Raw genomic sequence first — 12,714 nt, 5'->3', positions numbered from 1 at the left:
CTCACAAAGATATTTCATTATATTGTATATAACTCACAAAAATATAACATTATATAGTATGTAAATCACAAAGATGTTACACTATGTAGTATACAACTCACAAAGATATTACATTATGTAGTATATAACTCACAAAGATGTTACATTATATAGTATATAACTCACAAAGATGTTACATTATATAGTATATAACTCACGAAGATATTTCATTATATAGTATATAACTCACAAAAATATAACATTATATAGTATGTAACTCATAAAGATGTTACATTATATAGTATATACATGTAACTCATAAAGATGTTACATTATATAGTATATAACTCATAAAGATGTTACATTATATAGTATATAGCTCACAAAGATGTTACATTATATAGTATATAACTCACAAAGATATTATATTATATAGTATATAACTCACAAAGATATTACATTATATAGTATATAACTCACAAAGATATTACCTTATATACTACATAACTCCCAAAGATGTTACATTATATAGTATATAACTCACAAAGATATTACATTATGTAGTATATAACTCACAAAGATGTTACATTATATATTGTAATATGGCTGGAGTGTTTCCTTAATTTTCATTGGCCAATTTCCTGTTTCCCTCACAAGTACCTATCAGTGAGTAGACCTGTTCGTGCTAAAAATAGCTCAAATGGAAAATTCCAATATTTATAGCACGAACAGATCGGCAATCTTTGCCTCCAATCACGCAACGTGTTACTTTGTACACCAGCCAATCAGAATGCTGGAAACAAACGATTGTTCGACATCTCTTTGTTTACAATATTGCAGACGAGATACCTCAACAACGTTTCGCTACAATAAACGAAGAAGAATTACTTACTTATTTGAAGAAAAAAAGACTTATTGAGTACCCGGAAAATTATTTCAGGTGCAACAAGCCATATTTCAGTTCCAAAGGTCAGTCTGCATGCCGACTTTGAAAACTTTAGTGAACATGATTTGGACTGGATCAAGCCTTGGGATTTTTTTCATTCATTTTAGCTGGCCATATTACAAAACAGCTATTGCCTTTTGTGTTCGGTGTACACGAGGCTATACGGACCTGGTCAAGTGTTTGTTCACCTCGGCAAGCGGTCTCGATGAACAAACTCTTGACCAGGTCCGTTTAGTCTCGTGTACACCTCCACAAAATGTAATAATTGTATAGTATATAACATCACGCTGTATATACGAGTATTACACGTGCAGTTTTGTAAGGTATTGTGCGTTTGAGTAATGTATATAGCGGTTGAAAAATCAGCATGGCTGCAACTAAAGGTAAGCACTACTGATTAAATTATGCATGTTTTTGACATTTTTGACCATACATTTTTATCTACTGTATGTACATACAGACATACTCTTCTTAGAGAATTTAAAATGTAAGAATGGTTTGAAGTGATATTGACAAAGAGTTGCTGCCTAATTTGGGCACTACTTTGGCGATTACCACATTATCATGTTAATATTCGTAATACAACTTTCGGTTATCGTTTCATTTGGTTGGGATCCCAAAAGTCCATAAAGTGCCGTTAAAGCCAATATAAGCTTTTGACTCTTGTCATATATCTGATATGGAACATATTTTTTGCGTATATCTATCTATGTTTCTACCTGTATAAGTCCATATGAATAGATACCGGTGCTTCCACTGCATATTAATGGTCAGTAATTTAAGTGAAGTGATAGATCAGGCATCAACACATCACCCAGATACTGCTGTGCGGTATAGATCTTTGTTTTTGGGAGAGAAAACAGGCAGATTTCAGTACCGAAACTTCACTGTGGGATGATACCAAGAGATATCTATGGTAGAGGGAAGCGATTGGTCGTAGACGCTAAATGGCAATATCTTAATTACTACGTATGGGAGCTGTTGTTGACTTGTGCTTATTTCTGGTGTTCATATGTGTGGATCAGTGTGGGTGTTGTGAGTATTTGTGAGGACTGTGAGGACTTGTTGTACATGTAATTTATATACTGATAAACCATGTGGTTTAAAGTAATAAAGAACTTGAACTTGATTTCTGGATTTAAAGAGGATCGAGAACAAAAACTGCGCGTTGGTACATAATCAAAACTGGAAACTATTTTTAAGGAACAACTTTGAAGTGCCGTTTGTGATCATCTGAAAGCCGCATGGCACCTTACTCAACACCGCAAATTATTTTACTAATTGTATTTTTAAACCGGAAATAACTTTGCTTAAAGCTTTCACGGCAACTTTATAAAACAATCGATTAATACATGTTCAGGATCCTAAAAGCTTTGTGTTACCGTTTCAAAACATATAATTGAGTTCACAGTCGGTATGCTAATTATAAATTTGTTTTCTTTATTTTACTTATAGAAAGAAATCGAAAAACTATCGAGAAAATACCCTTGGATGCTCATGTTAAACTTTGTATAGACGCAAAAACTAACCGTTATGATTTCAGATTATGCATATGTATAAATAGTATTTAAAAAAGTTACTGTGACAAGTTTCAAAGCATTACGACCTCAATAACAAGTAAAAATAACGATTTACTCTTATCTCTTGAGGATGTATGTACCTTAAATTAAAACCGCTATATATATTACCCAACCGCACATCACCTTACAAAACTCGTATGTACAGCGTGAATATGGAAAGAAGGTTTAAATCAAGAACACGAATAAAACGTGTAACGTTAAAGCTTTACGGTATCAACATTGTTTTTTTAATTATCATTAACGTCACAATAAGATATAACTGTTAATAGAATAAATCATTATCAGTTCATTCCATGGTGTAAATAAGTAAATACATGTACTAAGTAAGCTAAAGATTAACAGCTCGTGCAGTAATGTGTTTTATGGAAGGTTTCAAAACAAGAAGATCGAACCAAACATTTAAACTTTAAAATATCAACATAATTTTTTCGCAGCTTCACAATAAATTTTTAAAATGTTAACCGAATAATCATGATCTGTTCACCTATTCACTCCAAAGATGAGTGCTACGGTTGATTGACTACAGACTTATGTTAATGGAGTGTGTCTCGGAGAACGTCAACGATATCGCGGACGATTCGAACCCCGACGTCCAGCTTGAGAGGTCCCTGTGAGAAGAATAGTGAGTTGTGGAAGGCTTCGTGGTAGTGTTGGAGTATTGTTTTCTGTCCGACATGTTTAAGCCTCTCAGAGAACATTATGCCGTCATCCCTTATAAAGTCATACCCACTCGTTGCTATATATGTCAAAGGTAACCCTTGTAACATGTCGTCCCCAGCAAGTAATGGCGACAACAGGGGATTCGTGATTCGGCTCTCGAGGATTGAAAATAGTTCTTCATTTCCAAAATTTGTTTGCAATTCTATCTTTTCCTTCAGATTTTTGTCTCTAACAAAATGTTTTGGTAGCCAACTGTTTTGATCAATTAATTTCATATAATGCGATACCTTAAAAGAGGCAGACGTATGATTGTTATTTAGGAAATCCCGGCCATATTTATAATCAAGATTTAGATAATTAAGAATGAAATATATGGAGTCCGGTGTATTGATACTCTTCGCTAAATATGGACCATTTTCAATAAATGAGGTTGTGTTCCAGTTTACCATTTGTAAAACAGGGACGAGCAGAAGTTGTAACGCTAACTTGTGTTTTAACTTGAACGACATGGCCGCAGCGATGTTAGCCCCGGCGCTATCCCCACCGATGGCTATTTTGTCTGGATGAATATTTAAGGTAGCGCAGTTTTCTATGACGAACTCCACAACATCGATACAGTCTTGCAGTGGAATCGGATACGGGTATTGTGGGCTCAAACGATAACTGCAATAAGACAAAATTATCAAATGAGTTAAAATAGTATGTCGTGTCCCTACAACATTCGAGGAGGCAAAGGAGGGATGCCAATTCGGGCCTTTCTGTGGCCAATCAATGATAAGGCTAATATTTTGCAGGAATATACTTCAATGTCAGCTATGTCAGCTGCATAAGGTATACTATTCAAAACATCAGATTTTTTCTGGGCTCATAGAAATGTCAGGGGTCAAAAGTCACAGGGTTTAAAATGCAAGTTTCATTTCTTGGGCCGATACAAATTCAATACCTAACAAAAGTAGGTCACAGTGACCTAATTTGACGTCTTATCAGTTTTGGTGGCAAATACTTTGGAAAAATAACCATGACCAAGACACTTCTAAAAAATACCAAATAGTAACTTTCAACAGTAATTCCGCCCCGCATTTGGATCAAAATCTATATTTGGCAAGTTGCATGATCCGTCAGAGCCCTGGTGGTCTAATGACGGGGCCCCAAACGCCTGAGGGCTTGGACGGATAGGGTCACAGAATGCATGTTTAGCATCACTTCAATTTATAAGCCACATGCATAATGCAATTCTGATTCTTACGATACTTGGTACAATTGTAGGGATCATAATCTATACCCTCTGTGGGGGTACGGTTGATGTAGAGACCACAGCATGGTCTACAGTGTATTTTTGGCTAAGGGGTCACGGCGTGCATTTTCAGACTGATCAATTCATAATACTGTTAGTGTAATTATGACATAACATGGTAGCATTAACACCCTGTAGATAGGACTAGAGTATATATTCACCATTTTGATTCATGTCATTTTGAAAGGTGGGGTTTGGGTGGGGTGGGGTAAGCTGGGGTGCGGTGAGCTGGGGTGGAGGGGTTAGAGGCCCTTAAGGGTATATAGTGGAGTTTGGTTTTTAATTTTCACAAGTTGGATCTTGGTAGTAAGATGACCCTATATGGCCATTTTTAAGAATAAGATAATGCTGCTGTTGTCTTTCAAGTCAATATTCTTGAAAACAGCCCTTAACAGATATCTGACTATATTGGTCAAAATAGGGCTAACGGTATAAGTTGACCAATGTGGAAAATGTACTCAAAAATACACTTTGTTGTGGCCTCTACATCCACCTTATCCCACAGAGAGGTGATCAGTCTGCTGAGTATATATTATAATCCCAACAATTGTTGATTGTTGCTACCAAGTATCATCAGAATCAGGCTAAGATGAAGTTATGCTAAAAATGCACTCTGTGACCCCGGTCGCCTCAGCCCTCGGGCCCAGGGGTCAGGTTTAACCAAGTTCAAGTTCAAGTTCTTTATTTCCTTGAGCCTTACGGCTCATCGGTTCAACAAATATATACATGTACCGAAATGATACAATACAAAAACCACACACTCGCATACACACACTCACACACAACCGGACTAACACATACATTGTACAACAGGTAGAGTGTAGAAGGACATTTTTTTTTATACTAATAAAAAATCTGTTCTTTGTTTATTACTGTATTTAATATATTTTGCTAAATTTGAAAGATCTTTTTTGTTTACTGTTTCTAGAAGTTGAATAAATTTGTACATACTAGGTTTATTATAATAATATTTCTTAATAAAACGTTTTCTTAGGTCTAAATGAAATACACATTTAATAATAAAATGAAATTCATCTTCAATGTCTCCACTGTTACAATAGGAACAAATTCTTTGATTTCTTTCTAAGTTATTAAATCTACCAATTTCAATATTTAATTTATGTGATGACAATCTAATTCTAGTTATTTCTTTTAAATTAGAAGTACCTATTGGTTTTGATAAATATGGCTGTAAGTAGAACTTTTCACTAATAAACTTGTACAGTGAACACTTGGAAGATGAATTGATTTTTTCTTTACATTCTTGTATAAATATATCACATAGTCTGCATTTAACAATATTCATAATATAATCAGCTGTATAAATATCCCCATTTTGCCATATATACCCAACACCCATTCTATACAGTTCTTCTTTTACTTCATTCAACCATTCATTCCCGTTTTCTAACATATCTTGATAACAAGCATTTAACACACAGTTATTGGTTTGTTTTAATTTCAACCAATATTTAAAAATTCTAAATTTCCTATCTATTACAAAAGGTAATCTCCCTAATTCTTGGTAAATCATACAATTAGAAGTACTTTTCTTAACCCCCAATAATCTTTTTAAAAACTGTAAGTGGATTTTCTCTATATCCGGTGCTTTATGAAAACCCCAAATTTCAGCCCCATAGTTAAATATACTACCGACGTATGTATCAAAAACATGTAGTTGGGTTTCAACGTTAAAAAAAATTTTCTTTGATACTCCCGAAATTGAAAATAATGCTTTTCTTCCTTGTTCAGCAATTTTTTGTTGAGTTTTCTTAAATTTACCATTAAAATTCATTTGTATCCCCAGATAATTAAATTCATCTACGGTTTCTAATACACATCCGTCATATAACCACTTTTCTTCTTTTCTTAATTTACCACCGTTTCGGAAAACCATTACTTTAGTTTTGGTAGTGTTTACAGTAAGGTTCCATTTCTTTGTGTAAAGTAATAAAGTATCTAACATTTTTTGCAGTCCCTCGGGAGTTTCTGCCATTAAAACCATATCATCAGCATACATAATTAAAAACAAGTTAATAGTATATAACTCAATAGATGGACATCCTTCTGTTAGGAAATTCATTTCACAGTCGTTGACATATATGGAGAACAATAATGGTGACATTATTTCACCTTGGAATAACCCATTTTGACATTTAAAAAAATCGGACATATTATTATTATATTTGACACAACATTTCACATTTTTATAAAGTGCTCTTATAATATTCAACATTTCCCCTTCAACACCTTCTTTAATAAGTTTGTACCACAAATTTTGTCTGTTTATAAAATCAAAAGCTTTCTTGTAATCAATAAAACAGCAATATAGTCTTTTCCTATTTTTTAAAATTTACTTATTAAGGTTTGTAAAACAAAAATGGCGTCTACAGTAGATAAGTTTTTCTTAAAGCCAAACTGAGCGTCACTTAATTTAGAATAATCACTATCAAATTTCATTAGGCGCTCATTTAAAATTGATGTAAAAATTTTACCTAAACAACTAACTAGTGTGATGCCCCTGTAATTATTGGTATCATTTTTATCACCTTTCTTGAAGATAGGTATAATATTGCCTAATGACCATGATGAAGGATAAAAACCAGATTTAAAGATATTATTGAACAATTGGACTAAGCAAGGCAAAAGTACCTCTTTTCCTTTAATAAAATACTCATTTAATAGTAAGTCTGGCCCACAAGCCTTAGAATTATTCAAGTTTCTGATAGCTTTAAGAACTTCACTATCAGATATCTGATTATCTAATTCATGAAACATATTATTTGGTACATTTATGTCATAATCATTTAAAAAATCATTGACCATTAGATTATCCACAGGTTCTGTTGTTGATAATTCACTAAAATAATTGTAAAAATCTTGTTCGTTAAGATTACCATGAACAATATTTTTCTTTTTCCTGAATTTACTGTAAAAAGCTTTAGGATTACTTTTTCTCAGAAAAGCCATCATATTTCCCTGTTGAGCTACATATTCACGTTTTAATTTAGCTTCGAGTTTTTTATAAATACGCTTTTTAGATGTAAAAATGTTGCTATTTTCTTCTGACTTATCAGAATTGAAAATAAATAAAGCGTTTTTGAAATCAGTATATCTTTTCTTACAAAGTTCATTAAACCATGGCTTGTCCTCTACTCGACCAGATTACTGGGTATATGCTCACAGCATCACTCTCCAAGGATCATTGCTACCTTGTTTGATTAAAATAAGACATGTGGTCTCACCAATGAAGTTGATTAAATCTGAAGATGAACTAGGTGATCCTATTTTAGGCCCCGTCATGAGACGACTTGTGGTCTGAAGAGTCAACAACTTGCCAAATATAGACTTTGATCCCAATGCGAGGCAGGATTACTGTTGAAAAGTTACTACTGAATGATGTTTGGAAGTGTCTTGGTTGTTTTTCTAAAGCACTTGCCACCAAAACTAACAAAACATAAAATTAGGTCACTGTAACCTCCTTATTTTTAGGTATTCTTTTTACATTTTTGTTTTTCAAACCCTTCTGCCTTTGACGCCTGAAATTTCTATAAGCCAAGAAAAAATCTAATGTTTTGAATAGCATACCATATGCACCTGACATTAAAGTATCTGCCTGCAAAATATTAGCCTTATCACTGATTGGCCGCAGAAAGGCCCAGATTGGCATCCCTCCTTTACAAGTGTTGTTTCTACTTTGTTTTGATTTGTAAATTCTATAAAAATGATTTTTATATCTCCTGGTATTGTACCTTCGAATACATTGCGACTCGATATCAAAAGACAATTTAAATTCAATTTTTTGAATCAATTCTCCGGGAGTATAAACACTGTCAAATCCCAGGGAGTATAAACACTGTCAAATCTCCGGGAGTATAAACACTGTCAAATCTCCGGGAGTATAAACACTGTCAAATCTCCGGGAGTATAAACACTGTCAAATCTCCGGGAGTATAAACACTGCCAAATCTCCGGAAGTATAAACACTGTCAAATCTCCGGGAGTATAAACACTGTCAACTCTCCGGGAGTATAAACACTGTCAAATCCCCGGGAGTATAAACACTGTCAAATCCCCGGGAGTATAAACACTGTCAAATCCCCGGGAGTATAAACACTGTCAAATCCCCGGGAGTATAAACACTGTCAAATCTCCGGGAGTATAAACACTGTCAAATCTCCGGCAGTATAAACACTGTCAAATCTCCGGGAGTATAAACACTGTCAAATCCCCGGGAGTATAAACACTGTCAAATCCCCGGGAGTATAAACACTGTCAAATCTCCGGGAGTGTAAACACTGTCAAATCCCCGTGAGTATAAACACTGTCAAATTCCCGGGAGTATAAACACTGTCAAATCTCCGGGAGCATAAACACTGTCAAATCTCCGGGAGCATAAACACTGTCAAATCCCCGGGAGTATAAACACTGTCAAATCTCCGGGAGTATAAACACTGTCAAATCCCCGGGAGTATAAACACTGTCAAATCTCCGGGAGTATAAACACTGTCAAATCTCCGGGAGTGTAAACACTGTCAAATCTCCGGGAGTATAAACACTGTCAAATCTCCGGGAGTATAAACACTGTCAAATCTCCGGGAGTATAAACACTGTCAAATCTCCGGGAGTATAAACACTGTCAAATCTCCGGGAGTATAAACACTGTCAAATCCCCGGGAGTATAAACACTGTCAAATCTCCGGGAGCATTAACACTGTCAAATCCCCGGGAGTATCCCCGGGAGTATAAACACTGTCAAATCTCAGGGAGTATAAACACTGTCAAATCTCCGAGAGTATAAACACTGTCAAATCTCCGGGAGCATAAACACTGTCAAATCTCCGGGAGTATAAACACTGTCAAATCTCAGGGAGTATAAACACTGTCAAATCTCAGGGAGTATAAACACTGTCAAATCTCCGAGAGTATAAACACTGTCAAATCTCCGGGAGTGTAAACACTGTCAAATCTCCGGGAGTATAAACACTGTCAAAACGCCGGGAGTATAAACACTGTCAAATCTCCGGCAGTATAAACACTGTCAAATCTCCGGGAGTATAAACACTGTCAAATCTCCGGGAGTATAAACACTGTCAAATCTCCGAGAGTATAAACACTGTCAAATCTCCGGGAGCATAAACACTGTCAAATCCGAGGGAGTATAAACACTGTCAAATCCCCGGAACTATAAACACTGTCAAATCTCCGGGAGCATAAACACTGTAAAATCTCTCAGAATAAACTTACTTGACCGAGATCACCATGATTCCGCTGTCCTTAGCTATTTTCCTCATAAGTGGATCATATGAGTCTGGAAAATAAAAATCGAAAAAAAAAATCAGCATAACTTTTTTTTATTTATTCTTAAACTGCCGGCGCACTATCATGTATACCGTTATATATTTCCGTCACTTACCAACAGATAGCGTACTCCATCCTCCTCCGTGGAAGTAGATGAGTACTGGTCTGTCCGAAACATGTAGTGACGTCACTGGTTCGTACGTCCTCACGTGAACTGCATTCATTGTAGTGTCGGTTATCTACGGTAAAGCAATATTGGTTACCAGGGAAATGTACATTTGTTTTTTTCAAAACCTGTGAAATCATCTTATTCGTAAAAGTGTGCATTACTTTAAATGCCCTTTTTCTCTGTTGATTTAATTATTAAGAACACTACAAACCTCCAAACAAATCTCTTTAAATGTAATCCTACTCGTTGTCGCCATTGTCCTCTATTGAGATAGGTCAATATTGGCGATGTATTACTTTAAAATAATCAGAAACACCCTGTAGAGCTTCACATCAAGAACACTCGTCAACATCAGCCGCTTACCTCCATCTTTACTTACCACGTAACCAGCAGGGGCAGATAGACGTATGATGAGCGTGATATACTCTTTATTTCATCCAAAGATTATAATGACAGGGAATCACAATACAATACTGATATATACATTGAATAATGTATATTACAACAAGTGTAATATGTTATGATGTATATTACAACAAGTGTAATATGTTATGATATATATAACAATAAGTGTAATATGTTATAATATTTATAACAACAAGTGTAATATGTTATGATATATAAAAAAAACAAGTGTAATATGTTATGATATATATAACAATAAGTGTAATATGTTATAATATTTATAACAACAAGTGTAATATGTTATAATATTTATAACAACAAGTGTAATACGTTATAATATATATAACAATAAGTGTAATATGTTATAATATATATAACAATAAGTGTAATACGTTATAATATATATAACAACAAGTGTAATATGTTATGATATATATAACAATAAGTGTAATATGTTATAATATTTATAACAACAAGTGTAATACGTTATAATATATATAACAATAAGTGTAATATGTTATAATATATATAACAATAAGTATAATACGTTATAATATATATAACAATAAGTGTAATACGTTATAATGTATATAACAATAAGTGTAATATACTATGATATATAACAATAAGTGTAATATGTTATAATGTATATAACAATAAGTGTAATATGTTATAATATATAACAATAAGTCTAATATGTTATAATATATAACAATAAGTGTAATATGTTATAATGCATATTATAATAAGTCTAATATGTTATAATGCATATTACAATAAATCTAATAAGTTAAAATGAAGAGTACAGTAAGTCTTATTTGTTATAATGTAGATCACAATCAGTCTACATTTGTAATATGTTACATATTTTTACTTGTGCGATATGAAGTCAGGTGTTTGTTGCTTGTTTAAATGACTATTGGCTCCATTGTCACAACCGTAATTTTGATTTTGAGAATGCGACTTAATGATCTATATTTGTATGGCGGGTGTCGTCGTAACCTATATTATTTGTATGGAGGATGTCGTCGTGACCTATATTTGTATGGCGGGTGTCGTCGTGACCTATATTTGTATGGAGGATGTCGTCGATGAAGCAAATGCCGTTAACCCTCCCAGAACACCTGGTTTTATTTTCCTTGAATGCAAATCTAGATTTGTGCTCATATTACCATATTTACCGTTGTTTTTTTCTTTTCTCGTTTTTTTTTAAATGTTAGAATTACGATTTTGTTATCATGGCAGTATTCTCAGTAATTATTTTGGGTTCAAATGAAACGATTGGTTTAAATGTTAACTATGAATATAAAAGAAAGTAAAATACATGTAGTGCACTAGACTAAGATTGTAGGTCGATAGTTACCTGTAAATTAGGGTCAGCGCCAAGTCCCCACGGAAACCCAGTGGTCATCAGTAAGATAACGCGGTCAGCTAGTGCTCTGTCCAGGTCAGATAGTGGGTCAGTTACACCGAGACTGACCATTGCCCCTATCTGACAGTGAGAGAAATCACGGATCATTTTAAAGGTTAAACTTTTATTGTTAGGTTTACTTAATGTATATGAACTTGTGTAATTTGGAATTACGGGATGGTGTCAATAAAGACAGAAAGAGAGGACAGGAGGATAGCAAAACACAATGCGGAAAAACACAGCTACGACATAGCATATCGAAATGGCAATGTTTACCGTGTAACCGTAGGTTTTCATACAAGCGTCGATAACCTTCACCGTGAACTGTTCAGGAATTGGTTCAGGAACTTGACCATCTAAGTAACTGTACAGAAACATTGCCAGAATAGCTCCAAATATGGTCAAGCGAAGCATCGCGACGTGAGGTCGATGTGTACTCGGGTACCTAACCACTGGCTAACAACAATTATCGCACATGTGTACAGAGATAAGACGGGGCACACGTGTAAGAGTGTGTGTCACTCTACCTTATAAGACAATGGTACATATGTTACTACCTAACATAAAGCAGTATTTTTCATGGGATGTGATATTTATTATTTCCTGAAATTTTGAAAGTTACAAACACAGTGTTCGTATGATCTTTAAAAGCGAACTAATTAAGTACATTCCGAATCTATAGGTCTTAATGCCTTAAATCAAGCTTATCTATACAAGACACTCGTTTTATTTTAATTCCCAATATCACGGATTTAAACAACATCTAATATATTTGTATATTTATAAGTAAACCGACGGGTCCATCACTCTAAGGAGGGAACAGGTTTCGGTACAATCCTAGGGAAAACAATCAACCTATCACTGATCGATACACTCCATATCATAAATCCCCTCTTGTACAACACTTGGCCTTTAGATATACAGACTGTATGTGGAGTGGCGGCCACCTCTAGTATGGACAACGCTGGT

The 12,714-nt window shown here is 34.4% G+C and overlaps 1 protein-coding gene across 1 annotated transcript; it reads right to left on the bottom strand.

The window, feature by feature from the left end:
- Positions 1 to 364: 364 nt before the first annotated feature.
- Positions 365 to 12,318, bottom strand: LOC117333429 (arylacetamide deacetylase-like). The gene is made up of 5 exons (XM_033892717.1): positions 12,022 to 12,318; positions 11,698 to 11,826; positions 9,876 to 9,999; positions 9,707 to 9,770; positions 365 to 3,828 (listed from the first exon to the last, which is right to left on the bottom strand). Exons 1-5 carry the CDS (start codon positions 12,157 to 12,159, stop codon positions 3,039 to 3,041), a joined length of 1,245 nt encoding a protein of 414 aa, XP_033748608.1. The 5' UTR covers positions 12,160 to 12,318; the 3' UTR covers positions 365 to 3,038.
- Between the last annotated feature and the right edge of the window lie 396 nt (positions 12,319 to 12,714).

This window comes from Pecten maximus, chromosome 8, assembly GCF_902652985.1.
Source record: "Pecten maximus chromosome 8, xPecMax1.1, whole genome shotgun sequence".
Lineage (NCBI taxonomy): Eukaryota > Metazoa > Mollusca > Bivalvia > Pectinida > Pectinidae > Pecten > Pecten maximus.
The sequence above is the reverse complement of the archived record's forward strand: the minus strand, read 5'-3'. Positions and strand labels throughout refer to the sequence as shown.

Bases quoted from the DNA above. Each gene is read 5' to 3' on its own strand.
- LOC117333429 (XM_033892717.1), bottom strand. From the start codon at position 12,159: ATGCTTCGCTTGACCATATTTGGAGCTATTCTGGCAATGTTTCTGTAC. The intron at 11,827-12,021 runs GTAAACATTGCC...TCTCACTGTCAG, and splicing joins TGAAAACCTACGGTTACACG to ATAGGGGCAATGGTCAGTCT. The intron at 9,771-9,875 runs GTAAGTGACGGA...TTTATTTTCCAG, and splicing joins ATGGAGTACGCTATCTGTTG to ACTCATATGATCCACTTATG.